General features: G+C 48.7%; 1 protein-coding gene across 1 annotated transcript in view; it reads right to left on the bottom strand.

Annotated features, from left to right (window-relative positions):
- MTF1 (metal regulatory transcription factor 1) overlaps nt 1-14,626 on the bottom strand; it is a 38,707-nt gene extending 24,081 nt beyond the window's left edge. The window contains 3 exon segments of the mRNA XM_084787843.1: nt 12,071-12,526; nt 13,801-13,862; nt 14,525-14,626. Coding sequence (XP_084643969.1) covers nt 12,071-12,475 — 405 coding nt within the window. The 5' untranslated portion in view covers nt 12,476-12,526; nt 13,801-13,862; nt 14,525-14,626.
- Nucleotides 14,627-14,903: the final 277 nt, after the last annotated feature.

The following is a 14,903-nucleotide window of genomic DNA, read 5'->3' as shown; positions in this document are numbered from 1 at the left end:
TTTCCATTATTACCTTTAACTGCTGGGCAAGCAGCATGTAGAATTGAATGAATGAATAAATGAATGAATGAATGAATGAATGTGTATCACCTAAACTTAACCTGCGTGACATCAGGGCTGTAACTGGCTCGTTCACTGACAACTTCAGGACTGGCCCTGTGAAGAAGTGGCACTCATTCCCTTTATATTTTGACTGACTGAACGAAATCCAGGAATATAATGCCTGGAAAGTAGTGGCAGGCTCTTAAGGGCAGGGCACGGATGGCTCCCTGGAAGAGGGTCTGCTGTGCAGGTGTGAAGACGAGAGCTCAGATTCCGGAACCACATAAAAGCCTCGTGGCCCCGGGGACCACTGTAATCTCTAGACTCTGGAGGCAGAGATGGGACTGCCAGGGAAAGACAGCTAGCTAGACAGGCGGGAATGGGTGAGCTCCAGGTTCAGTGAGAGGTGCTGCCTCAGTAAATCAAGCGCAGTGATCAAGGAAAGCCCTGGACATCGAGTTTGAAATCCATGAGTACACATGTGTGAGTATACACTACAGCACACACATGCACGCTGCTAAGACCTCAGCATTCATTGAGGCAGCACGAGCACTGGACGGTGGTGCAGTGGCTGGAATGCGAACAGTCAGCCAACTATGCTTTCAGGAAAACTTGGCAAATGAGAAAGGGAGAGAGGCCAACGACACCAAGTCAGAAAAGCACCCGACTGGAAAGGTCCTGAAAGGTAGGACAGAAGTCAGTTACAGTGGCACTCAAGAGAATGACTGAGGCAGGAGGACTGACAGGAGTTCAAGGCCAGGCTGGGATGCATAGCAAATATCCTAGCTTAAAATAAATAAGTCAATAAATAGGAAAATAAGAGTGGTGTTGAGTACTAGATGCTCTCTCTCCCACCAACTCCTCATTTCATCTGGAGACAATAAACGGACACCACTGTGGAGTGTCTTTCAGAACTATTCTTAAATAGCAACAAATTTCACCAAACCTCCTCAAACGGGATCAGAACACGAAGTTGGGGGCGGGGGGGAGGGGGGGAACTGCCCTGTGTCGTGGCCACAAAGAAGATGCTACAGCATCACGTACCTTAAATAAGACTAAACTCTTGCATGTAGGGGCTTGAGGAGTTGTGCTCCAGAACTCTACTATGTTTTGTGCCAAGAACAATAACAACAACAAAGGCCCTTGTTCTCATCAAGTTCAAACCAAAAGGGAGAGGTGGGACAGGCGGGACCGTGGTCTGAGAGGCCGCGCAGTCTGAGAGGCCGCGCGGACAGCGCCTACTGAGCACACCAGAGCCATACACAGGAACAGGACTTAAACCAGGCTGAGGCAAGCTTCCTACAGAGAGACATCCAGTTGAATCCAGAGACTTCAGGGAGGGGTCACACATAAGTAGTCTACTTGTCAAAACAGGTGTCAGTATCTGTAATAGGAACATAATGTCAGACCCCACGGGACAGGAAGAAAACTTACTTTTCAGAGAACCTTAACACTCTAAGCCTGAACTGGGCGTAGTGGCGCACACCTTTAATCCCAGCCCTCGGGAGGCAGAGGCAGGCAGACCTCTGTGAGTTTAAGGCCAGCCTGGTCTACAAAGCGAGGCCAGGACAGCCAGGGCTCTGTCACACAGAGAAACTGTCTTGGGAGAAGAAAAAAATCTAAGCCTGACTTTAATTTCCCACGTGGCCTCAGACAGCTGCAGGGGACTGCTAAAGGGCACAGAGGGGCTCTGGTGAGTTCCCTGAGCACAGAGTGTAATTCTACATGCTGCCATAAAGAGAGGGATTCCTGGGTCTGGGCACTCGTAAACAAATGATTGGCCGACTGAGCGTGCCGGTGCACGCCTTTAATGCCAGCAGTCAGAAGGCAGAGGCAGAGGCAGGAGGACTGCCCTGACTTTGAAGCTAGATTGCAAGTTTCAGGCTAGCAAGAGCTATACATAGCAAGATTCTGTCTCAAAAAATGAAAAAGACAAAGACGGGGGCTGGAAAGATGATCTCCACGGTTAAGCGCACCAGCTGCTCTTCCAAAAGGACCCGGGTTCAAACCCCAGTACCCCCATAGCAGTTCACAACTGTCTGTAACAGTTCCAGAGGATCCGACACCCTCCCACAGACATACGTGAAAGCAAAACATCCATGCACATAAAATTAAAAATAAATAAGAAAAACGAAAAGACAAACAAAACACCTTAGCAGGGGTGAGGAGTGGGGGTGAGGAGGTGGGAGGCAATCAAACTTTGCCCTTTCTTCCCCTTCTGTCCCTGCTCCCTCCCCATACGAGCGCTGACTTCTTCCGCTCCAAATGGACAATCAAAACTCTCCAGTCACGAGCCTAAGTGCTTTAAACCGATCCCATCTCTTCAATGCCCATCAGCACTGAATTCATACATCCATCACTCTCCAGAGCTGTGTTCACACCCCGTACCCCTGGCCATGCAGACCTAAGGACACCCACCTGCCCTGTTAGCAGCCAACAGGCCTATGTCTTGACTACTAACACCTTTGTAAACTGGTGTGTTATAATAAGCATTTACTATGGCATCTGACAGCCCTAAGTTCAAGTCTTAATTTCACCACTTGAGGGCTGGAGAGATGATTCAGAGGTTAAGAGCACTGGCTTTTCTTCCAAAGGTCCTGAGTTCAATTCCCAGCCACCACATGGTGGCTCACAACCATCTGTAATGAAATCTGGTGCCCTTTTCTGGCAGGCAGGTGTACATGCAGGCAAAACATTGTAAGCATAATAAATACATCTTTTTAAAAAATTCACCACTTGAAAGATGGATCCTTCTATTTGCACATGTGTGTGCTCATGGGATATATGTGTATGAGGGTACGTGCTCGTGTGTGTGAGCTTGCACGAGACCGAGGTTATCTTGCTCCACATTCTTTCTTTATAGACAGGATCTCACTATGTATCCTAGGCAGGCCTCTGCCTCCTGAGTGCTGGGATTAAAGGTGTGACCGCCACACCAAGGCCTCCACAGTCTTTTTTGAGAGAGGGTTCCTCACTGAATCTGGAGCTCTCAGATTCTACAGCCAGAGAAGAGACCCCTTAGGGCCTTCTTGTCTCTGCCTCCCAGCACTGTGTCTATGCTTCCAATTTTTCCTTTGTAAAATAGGGACTAACGGTGTCTATTTTATGACTGTTAAAAAGGTGAAAATGCAAAATTATATTAAATCCTTCACTTTTAGCTGTAGGATATTGGTGCCCCCTACAGCCACCATGGGAGTAACTTTCAGTGACCTGGTACCAAGAACGTGCCAAGAAGCCAAGAACGAAGACAGATTGCCTATGGCAAGGACTGGTGTCAGTGGCCTGTCTGGGAACACGAGCACCCTCATTTTATAACAGGTTTAAAAGCTTGGCCTGGTGGTTCACACCTATGACCTCAGCTACTCAGGAAGAGATGGAAAGAGGTCCCAGTACAACACTCCCTACGCTACAGAGTGAGTTCAAAGCCATCCTGAACAACTTAGGGAGAAAACACACACACACACACACACACACACGGAACTAGAGAGATAGCTAGGTAGTTAGGAGAACCCAAGTTTAATTCCCAGCACCTCCACAGTGGCTTTTTAAAAAAAAGATTTATTTATTTATTTATTTATTTATTTATTTATTTATTACTTATGTATACAGTACTCTGCCTTCATGTACACATGCACACCAGAAGAGGGCATTTGATCACATTATAGATGGTTGTGAGCCACCATGTGGTTGCTGGGAATTGAACTCAGGACTTCTGAAAGAACAGGCGGCGCTCTTAACCACTGAGCCATCTCTCCAGCCCCCAACAGTGGCTTTTAACAGGCTATAGCGATAGTTGCTGGCGAGCGGGTGTCTTCTCCACAGGTACCAGACACACATGTGGGGCACACACATACAAACAGGCAAAATACTCATACATGTAAATAAACTTAAATTAGAAACCAAAAGAAGATAACTGGAGAAATTGCTCAGTGGTAGAGCACTGGCCTAGCCCTGTCTGGCCCTGGGCTTGGTTTCTAGCTCCCCTAAAACAAAAACAAAAGACATACTGTCCATCAGCAAAGAGACATTAATATGAAAGTTCAGCTTGTTAGCTCTAGCAACCAAGATTGCTGTGGGTTCTCCTGGAACCCAATCACACCCACACCCCACCCGTGCTTAAGACAGTCTCATGCTAGCCTTGAACTCTGTAGACCAGACTGTCTTTGATAGATCTGCCTGCCTCTGCCTCTGCCTCCTCAGTGCTGGGATTAAAGTTATGCACAAACACGCATGCCACCAACAACAATTTACAGCCTGTCTCAAGGAGAACATGCTGCCCAAAGCAGTTCCTGGTGAAGAAGTCTCACCATATTTACCCTTTCTGAAACTGGAGCTGACCTCTGAACCTCTGGGAACAAGGGCCTGGGAGAAAGAAAAAGCATGCAGCTGAACAACTGACATGCCAGACAAGCGCCTGCCGTCGGAGGCATATATGATGTACGTTCCATACTGCGTAAGTCTCAACGGATCTTCACAGAACGCAGTGGCATGTTTTTATTTCCATTTTACAGAAGGAGGAGGAAGAGAGCAGCTTGCCCAGGGCTGCACAGCTAGTACACACTCGAACACTAAGATGAGACCAGGGCTGAAATCATTTGAAGAAGAAATTTTTTTTTTTTTAAAGCTTGATTTAAATAAGGGGGAAACACTAAAATCCGGGTACTTTCTCCTGTTCTTACAACAAAGTGTCAGCAGTACTAACATAGCCTAAGACCCGGAACTCCTCCATAACCAACTTAAAACCAAGCAGGCCAGGCCAGAGGGCCTCAGTGACAGGGACAGACAGACAAGCAACACACATGCCAACCTGGAAGAGACAGGCTAACAAACTGGCTTCACCTGGTGGCTCATGGGAAACACATTTGGCTCTGGACTCCAACAGAGCCCCACAGAGCCACCAGCAAGCCAGAGGGTTCTCAGGGCAGACATCTGGCAGAGGTTGGTTACGTCAAAGCTGGGAGGGAAATGAATGGATCCTTAGCGTTACCCTGTCAGGCAGTGACGGTTCCTCTGTCCTAGTTCTCAATGGCACTCCTGTGGGAGCTGAAGATCTGTGAAGAAATGTAATCATGGTGTGCGGAGTGGAGGGTGGGTGTCTCCACGCCAGCACAGCGAATGCTCTGGAGGCTGAGCGCAAGGCTCCACTCCCAGAGGACCCGCTGAGGAGCAAGATTGGAATCAGTGTTCCTAAAATAAAGCACAAACTGCAGAAAGGCTCTGAACGCAGAGCCAAAGCCCCCTCCCTTTTGTTTTGCTCCCTTTTGTTTTCTTGACACAGAATTTCTCATTGTAACCCAGCTGGCCTGGAAAGCACCACATAGCCCAGGCCAGCCTTCACTCACAGCAAGTTTCTGCTTCAGCCTCAAGTTGCTGCCATTACAGGCAAAAACCATGCCACTTTTTTTTTTTTGGTTTTTCAAGACAGGGTCTTTCTGTGTAGCCCTGGCTGCCCTGGACTCATTTTGTACACCAGGCTGGCCTCGAACTCACAGCAATCCGCCTGTCTCTGCCTCCAAGTGCCAGGAATAGAGGCCTGCCACTTCTAACCCCTTTAATCTTACTTAAAATCTGTCAGGCTAAGTAAAGTCAGCTAGGTGTGGTGAAACATGCCTTTAATCCCAGTGCCTGGGAGGCAGAAAGAAGCAAAGAGAATTTTTGTGAGTTTGAGGCCAACCTGGTCTACATAGCAAGTTCCAGGGCAGCCATGGCTACACAGAGATCCTGTCTCAAAAAAACAAACAAAAAAATTACAAATAACAATTTTTTTTCTTTTCTTTCTTTCCTTTTTTTTTGGGGGGGGGGCAGGAATTCCTGTGTGGCCTTGGCTGTCCTGGACAGCTTTGTAGACCAGGCTGGCCTCGAACTCACAGAGATACAGCTATCTTTGCATCCTGAGTGCTGGGATTAAAGGTGTGCACCACCATACCTGGCTAACCAATTTTTTTTAAGTCTAAATTTTAAAAAGAGGAGAAGGAAGGAGAAAAAGCTCTTCCCTTCCTTTAGAATGCTGCTAAGACTAACCCAACTACTGGGTAATAAACTAGGAGCAAACTGCAGAGACCACCGTACCTACTTCCTGCAAGAAAGGCCACTGTTCCTCAGCCAACGCTCCGACTGCTTAGGACATCACGGAGAATGCCTTCAGCTATGAGCCTTGGGCTTCTTCATGGCAGACAAGAGAGCGAAGGTTGGCAACAGTGGAGGATGCATTATGCTCCTCATTGTGGTGCTGACAGAGGCCATAGGGCGGCAATTAGACACTCCCTGGCAGGGTCTCTGGAAGAGCAGAGATGCAAGATAGTTTGGGGAACCATGGACCACAAGAACCTACCACAGTTACAGCTGCTTAGCAACCGGGAGGGGAAAGCCTTCAGGTACACAGACGGCTTCTGAGCAGAATGACAATGTTTGGACAGAACCTCTCAAAGCCACCAAGCAGCACGGCAAAAGCAGGAAACATAAGGGTGAGAACCTCCTGTGTGAATTAGGAATCAGGGTGCCCAGAGGTCCTTTTGGGGGAGGAGACGGTATATGTGGCAAGGCTCTGGTTGGCCTGTTTTTGCGCAAGGCAAGCATGATGAAAAAAAAAAAAGCAATCTATAAGCCAACTGCACATGAAAGTAAATAAAGGAACAATCGGGGATAAACAGGAAAATCAGGCTACATCTGACTCAGAAAGTAAGCTGCTTATGAAGCCAAGAAGACTGCATAGTTATCAGGCGATTCAATTTCTCAAGAGCAGTACCTGTGAATGCCGTGCAGCAAAACCCATGCTTAAAACAGGCTCCAGGAGCCGGGCATGGTGGCGCACGCCTTCAACCCCAGCACTCGGGAGGCAGAGGCAGGCGGATCTCTGTGAGTTCAAGGCCAGCTCAGTCTACAAAGTTAGACAGGCCAGGGCTACACATAGAAACCCTGTCTTCAAAAAGCCAAACCAAACAAAAATAACAGGTGCCAGGAGCCAGACAGTCGGGGTACACACCTTTAAACCCAGCACAGAGCAAATTTTAGGACAGCCACAGCTGTTACAAAGAGAAGCCTTGTCTCAAAAAACCAAAACCAACCAACAACCAAAAACAAAACAAAACAAAAAACAGGCTCCAGGGTACAAGGGTGGTTAAAGATCACTCAGCTGTTATCATTTGTAAACACTGGCTTCCTCAGGCTAAGCAGATTTGGAAGCCAAAATAAAATCACTGTCAATCAATGACTGAGGTAAGCCTGTGCTTCTGGAAGGCAAGCCTCCCTGAATATTTGGCCTTCAAAGACTAGAGCTACAGCTGCTGCTTCCTGATCCCCACAGCAGCCCCAAACCTACTGAGCCTAATACCAGTTTACAATCAGGGCAGTGGATCTTGTCTCTAATCTCAGACCTCAGGAGACTGCAGTGAGGCTGAGGCCAGCCCTGGGCTGCAGTGTAAGACCCAATTCAAAAGACAAAAAAAAAAAAAAAAAAAAAAAAAAAGGTCTAGCTTAGAGAATCTTCTACATCGATCTTATGTATAGGATGCAAAAACCGAAGAGGAAGAGACCAGGGAGAGGATAAACTCAAGTACACTGGCAAGGAGCTCAGAGCATCCCTGACCCTGCCCTGTTCTAAATGGCCTGAAGAAACGAATGGGGCAAGCCAGACTTGCAAACAGAAGCAACTCATTGGTGAGGAACACCAAGTCGGCAATTGACAGCTAACATCAGATTGCATAATCGCTCTGTCCCTCCCTCTTCTCTTCTGCCTAGGTCAGCGTTTCCCAAAATGCGCTGCACTAATCCCCAGGAAATGGCTTCTAGCATATACACTTATAGCACTTAGAAATGTCTGCAGTTTCTTCATTCCTAGTTCTTAGCAAGCAAAGGTCCCGCTAAGTTCTGAAGCAGTACAGTTCTCCTAGACCTCTCAAGCACGTGTGTGCTCATCAACACTCACTCACACACAATCGATAACTGACAGTGGCCTAAATCTAGGTCCTAAACTATGTCCAAACCTTTGAGGCATTAATTAATTAAAAGTAATTAATTAATTAAGAGACAGGATCTCACTCCGTTGTCCCAGCTGGCCTAGAACTCCGCCTGCCTCTGCCTGCCCAGTGCTGGGATTAAAGGTGTGAGACACCACGTCCAACTCAAACACTCTAAACTTAAAATAGCTTCAATGCCCCGAGCTACTGCTGTCCCAATGCTTTTTTTTTTCTTCCGAGTATCAGACTTTAAAAACAAAACGAAAAAAGTCACACTTCCTGCTTCCTATTACCTCATCCCAGCTCACTTCTACCTCACTTAACCGCTGAAGACCATGTCAAAGCGTGTCAACTAAACAAGAGGCAGAACTAGTGCCTTCTCTGGCTCCTCAGGACCTCCCTTTCCAGGTCACACAGGAAGTCTGCCTTCCTGACCCGGAGTCCAGAAGAAAAGCACTACGTCACTTCCTCTGGCCCCTCTTTCTCTCTCCAGCCCCTGCTGTCCTAGGCTCTAGGAGCCACGTGGTTTCCTTGACCTCAGGCCCACCTTCCCCGGGCTTCACCTGGTGCTCCTTATTCGCACTCAATACAAGCCAACCACAGCCCTCACTTCCCCACCCAACTTTCCTCCTCTTCTCCCAATTTAGACAGGGAGGAGGGGGCAGGAGGGCGGGCAGCCTGAGCATGCCTGAGCCCCCACCCCACCGCAGACTCCTCACCCAGCCCTCACCAGCCAGCAGCAACTCAACAACACACTGAGAAACAAAATCTTCCCTGTTTGTTTGAGGAAGCGTCTCACTGGGTAGGCCTAGATGGTTTACTCAGCGACCAGCTTGCCTCTGCCTCCTGAGTGCTGAGGTGAGAGGTGTGCACCACCATGCACGGTCCTGGACCAATCTTTTCAATAAACATGATTTAAAACCTTTGGTTCACATTCAACTCAGGGCTCATTACGCAAATTCCAACAGCATACCAAGTTCTTAGATTCCTCCCCTCATCACTTCAATGAAACTCGAGCCTTCCAGCCGGCCACGAAGCCCTCACTGTCCTTTGCCTCCCAGCTGCCTGCTGCGACCCGTGCACTCCTAAAATATTACTCTGGCTGGTTTTGTTTTTGTTTTTTGAGACAGGGTCTCGCTATATAGCTTTGGCTATCCCAGAACTATGTAGACCAGGCTGGCCTCAAACTCAGAGCTCCACCTGCTCCTCCCTCGCAAGCGCTGAGATCCGGGATGTGCGCCGCTATGCCTGGCTCTAATCACATTATTCCTGGCTCCCAAACCCTCAAGTCTCTCACTGCACCCACAGCAGTCCAAGCCCTCGGTAAGCTCTCTGCCGCTGCTTTCTAGCTGTGGATCTTTGCTATCTTTTCATCGCTATCCCCTGCTACTCTGCAGATTCTAGTCCACGGGCTCGCACACTACAGTCAGGCAGTCACTTCTGGCCCGCACGCTCGGTGTGTTTTGCTGCGGTGTCAGGACTAGAACGCAGGGCCTCGTGGCATGAAATCCAGACTGAGCTCCAGCCCCAGCCCAGCTGCGCATCGCCTAGGACTGACTGTGTGCTATAATGGAAGAGCTGACTGGCTGCAACAGAGGCCACGTACTCTAAGAACAAGAATATTTACTATTTGGCCCTTTACAGGGACACGTCCTGGCCACATGTGGTATATGCCTGCAAGGAGGGCAGCAGGAGGATCAACACTTCGAGAAAAGCCTGGGCTACACAGCAAGGCTCTTGTTTCAGAACAGGAAACAAAAGCAAAAGCAAATGCACTTACTCTGTTTTCGCGGGGGTGGGGGGTGGGGGGGGTGGGGGGGTGGGGGTGGATAGCTGGCTACTCCCTGAAAGGGGCCTCTACTCTCTTTTCACGCTGTCCCATTCTCTCAGAAAATACTCATGCCCTGAGTTTCTCATGAGCTGAGCACATTTTAAAGGCCACCTTGAAGGCCTACCTAACCACGCAGCTCCCAAATACAGCACTGGTACGCTTCGCACCTACCACTTGAATATGGTGATAGTTCACGCTATCACCATCAGGCACTTCTACCTATGGTGTGCATGGACATCATCTGCAATCACCGCACCTTGCTTGGCACAAGCTTGTGAGGCCAGGGGCATGCCTGTAATCCTAGCACTGAAAAGGGGAAGGCCGGAGATCTGGAGTTCACGGTCACCCTAAGCTACACAGCAAATCAGAGGCCAGCCTGGGTCACACGAGGCATCTCAGAGAGAACAGCAGCAACACCCGAGTCTGGTGAAGGCGGATGAAGTCCTTACACAAGCTCACACACTGGGTTGGAGCCAACAAGAAAAACTTAGGATGGGGACACTCCAAAGGCTTACAGGCTTGTCTACCTTCACCGGCACAAAGTCTGACAGCTGTACCCGTGAGGGCGCGGAGCACAGTTCTCCATGCAAGCCCTGCAGACAACTGACATAATTCACTGCTGGAGGCTGTCCTGTGCATTATAAAGTGTCTAACAGAATCTTCAGCCCCATACCTACAGATTCCAGTTAGCGCCTCCCCAGTGTGACAGCCAAACGGCTCCCGGGGGGCCAAATGCCCCTGGTCGAGAACCATTATTCTAGAGGTTTCCAAGCACAAGCCATTATTCTAGAGGTTACAAGTACAACGGTGAGATGTGACAATAAAACACAGATGACACAGTCATTGTAGTGCAGTGTCCAGATGCAGAGATAGATAAGAGCGAACAACTGCCAGGCTGACTCACTGCTGTGAGGTTAGGCTCAACTGTGGAGTTTAAAGGACTTTGGAAAACTGGAATTCCTTCCGTTAAAGGCAACCCAACTGATGAGACTGGGGGGAAAACGCCATCAGAAAGAAATCTTGAGTGTGGGTAGCTAGCTTGTACCAAAGAACTCGACGGGACCTTTAAGTATGGGCAGGCTGCCCCGGGGAAGGGTTCTTAGGAGGGTGGAAGTTCAGGCTGGAGCAGGCCCTACATGAAGGCCGACTTCAGCAAAGCCTTCCTAGCAACCAGAGCAGGCCAACAAATGTGCTGGACTGAGCTATGAAGGCCTGTACTCTCACCATTCTGGAACTGTTCAGGCACAGAACAAGGAACAAATGTCAAAGACGCTGCAGAAACTGGTGTGTCCACTGGGAGTAGGAGATGATGGTCTCGCTAAGGTATTTACAGCTCTGACATATTTATTTTCTTATCCATTTATGTTCGGTACTACAGCTCAAGCCCTCATGCACGCTAAGCAGGCATTCCTCCCTTCACTAAAGCCTTGATGCTGCGATTCCAAGATTTTAAGGGAAAAGACAACGGTCATAAGTCATCTGTGCAAGTTACATGTAATTTCAAACCTTTACTGCATCAAAAAAGGAAAATATTTCCTCAAGAAATTAACCTATTTCTTCCTGATAGTCCTGACATTGAGTCCTCAGCACGGTGACGGCCAGTGAGCTGTTTTTTCAAATTAACCTGCACTAGTCCCTGGATAAAGTTTACTGTTCATCATTTATTTCATTCCAAGTCACCACTACAATCTGTAAAATGCTTTACAGTTTTCAAGATACCCGGAAAGGCATTACTCCATCTACACTGCTGCACATGAATGTGACAACTTTTAGCTAACTTGGCTTCATTTGTGGTCTCTTGCCTGGATTATAAAAACTTCCTTCACTACCCATTAACTACTCACTAAATGAAGGAAGCATATTCCCGCAGGCATCTCCAAAACAAACACTTACATGCGCTTCTGGTTATACACAGACCTAGTCACCCTGCTAGCAGAGAGGCCATGCTGTTACTTTCGCAGTATAAACATGAATTCACTTGGGAGAAATTTCTATTTTATTTATGACTTGGAGAGGAAAATCTGAGAGTACAATGTGGTACTCCTCAATTACAATGTGGCCATACAATCCAAAAATTCTAGAAAGCAGTCACAACAAAACAGGAAGCGATGTGTTGTTGACAGGCAAGACTACGGAAGGCTGTAAGGCCAGGAACTCCTTTAACCCCAGTTAAAACAGCCAGCCCGCTGCGGAAGGTGCTGCCCCAAAGCCACACCAGGCCCTCATTTGCTGCTTTACTTACTTCTTTCCGTTTCGTTTCTGGACATTCCGACTGCAGAGTAAGAGTTGCGCCTTCGATGTTTCGTGGCATGGGCGTGGAACCGGGGTTTATAGTCAAATGAATCTGATCTGGTGAAATAATGTGTTGTACGTAACCCTGGGACATTGCTTCCTGGTCTATTAGGAAGCCCTCTTCACCTTCCACTAGGAAAGGCAAGTGTTCTCCGCACTGTCCATCATCTTCTTCATCCTCCAAAGTGCCAGGGTCCTGCTCTATGAGAACAGTGGTCCTATCATAAACAGTTCCAGATGAGGAAGGCACCAGTCCGTTGTCATCCACAAACCTGAGCATCTTGTCATCCGGGGTCAGGTCATCGTCCTCTCCCTTAAAGAAGATGATGTTGTCATCCGGACTGTGTTCCCCCATGGTTCAGTTGTGCTCAGCCCAATTGTGAGAAATGAAAAGGCAATGGCCTTTCTGCAACAGATAACAGCAGAGTTAGAGCCAGAGCACAAGAGCCAGCTACACCCTAACCACCTTAGGGACATTTTCCCTCATTTTAAAAGCAAACCAAAGCTTTAATCCCAGACCTTGGGAGGCAGAGGCAGGCAGACCTCTGCGAGTTTCAACACTGTCTTCATATCAAGTTCCAGACCAACCACAGTTACATGGTGAGACCCTGTCTCAAAACAAAAGGAAGACATCGAGCCAGGCCTAGGAATGAGGATGAATGCCTTTAATCCCAACACCTGGGAGGTAGAGGAAGTTGGATCTCTGTGAGTTCCAGGTGAACCAGGGACACACAGTGAGAATCAAACAAACAAAGCAAAAAACAAAAAGACCAAACAAAAAACCAAAACCTAAAAAGGCAAACCAAAGCAAAACAACAACAAAAAACAAAACAAAAAAAAAAATTCCCCCTTTGAAATATTTAAAATTTGACACACTCAGTCACTGTTAAGGAAAAGCAATATATCTCCCCCCACGCCCCGCCCCCAAAATTAAGGTTAACTGTCCATAAAACCTTCTAAATGTGATTGTCACATACCTTAAAGATGGGTCTATGCGCTAATGATAAATGAGGTGGCTGCTTAAAGGAACCGCTGCTATAAACCTTAAGTGAGGTACTCCCATTCCATCACCCTCCCCCGTCAATCACAAGCCTCAGGCAGTTGATGAGGAGAAACAACCCTTCCATAATCTCCTACAAATCCTGCCTTTGCCCTTTACCGCTTGGGCAACCTGTTTGTGCCATCTTTCTACAGTGGGACTAATAGTTCCTGTCTCCTAAGGAGTGAAAGGAAAAGTGTTTGTCAAGTCCAATCCTGTCAAACAGCAGGAGTATGGATTCCTTGTGTCACTTCTAGAACACAAGGGGAGCCAGGCATGGTGGCGCACATCTTTAGTCCCAGCACTCCGGAGGCAGGGGCAGGCAGATCTCTGAGTTCGAGGCCAGCCTGGACTACAAAGAGAATTCCCGGACAGCCAGGGCTATTACACAGAGAAACCCTGTCTCAAAAAACAAACAAACACACAAGGGATGGAGGGGCTAATCCCTAATAAGGAATAGCTAGTGCAAACCACTTTAATTATTTATATCCCCAAACCAGAGAGTGACTAGGCTTTCTGTCCCAAGGGCTGTCCCTAACATTGCATACTTATATGCGGAGCTCAGGAAATAACAGCAAAAATGAATGACAGACATGCAGACAGATTCTCTTTTCGAAGATACAGTCTCTTGAGAAAATTACCAAATTTGAAGCTTTCATGGTCTGGAATGGTGATTCTTCCTTCACCCGAAAACATACAGGTTCTATAAAATGTGGATTTGACAGACACAAAAGGAGAATTTAAAATAATCAGCACATCACTTAGTTTTCAGCCTGGTTCTGCACTTCCTCTTCTGCTTGGGGTGTTAGCAAGCGAGCCTTTACGTGCGGGAGCGGCAGTAAGGCGAGGTAGTTACCAGACACAGGTCAAGGAATCTAATCAGAGAGAAACCAGCCCGAGCCTTTGCTTACGCAACCCCAGAAATGCACGTTTCTCTGTATCTGAGTGGAGCGATAAGAATACCGGGAGCCCCCAAGGGCTGCCCCGGCACCTTCGGCGGCAACGCAAAGACCAACTTTCCGTAGCAAACAAGACCAAGAGGTGTGAGGATAGCCGAGTGAGAACCGAGTACCCCTGAGAGACTGGCAGGAGGAACCTGACCAGGAAAGCACCCCCCGTCCAGGGCTACGTCAAAAACCCCGAGGCAGGCCGGGGGCTACGAGCTGGGCGAAGAGGGGCAGGGTCCGGGTCTCCATGGAAACAGAAAAGGGGGGCTGGATACCCATCCCCATGGAAACGGAGGAGGGGTGGGGTCCCTCTGGTGAGTGGAATGAAGTCTCTACCGGGAACGGCTTAGGCAGGGAGCCCAAATCCCGCGCCCCTCGGGCAGTCCCAGCACCAGCGGAGTGCAGTTTCTGCTTTTACCTCCGTGGCTCCCGGCAACGGCGGCAGCGGCAGCTTCTCCCCTCCCCAGCGGCACCATGATTGCCCCCACCTGTCCCTAGCGTCACTTCCGCTTCCGCTTTCCGGAGGAAAGAGAGGCCGGCTGGTCCCTGCGCCCGCTGCTGCTTCTGATTGGTTCCTGCTATCCAGGGAGCTGAGACCGCGCCTCCAACGGCGGGCTGTGGGCGGAGCTAGCGGGGTACAGCGCTCAAGTACGGCAAGGAGAAGCGGACCATAGGGAGCGGGCGGCCTCGGGCGCGGGAGGACGCGCGACATCAGCCGTGAAGGTGTCCTCAGCCCCGGATGGCACCCACAGCTGCAGCAGGAAGGGCGCAGTCAGCCACCGCCTTCCTGTCGCGTA

The sequence above is a fragment of the Acomys minous genome (genome assembly GCF_964271855.1).
Source record: "Acomys minous genome assembly, chromosome: 6".
Classification (NCBI taxonomy): domain Eukaryota; kingdom Metazoa; phylum Chordata; class Mammalia; order Rodentia; family Muridae; genus Acomys; species Acomys minous.
Note: the sequence above shows the minus strand (reverse complement) of the source record. Positions and strands in the feature narration are given on the sequence as shown.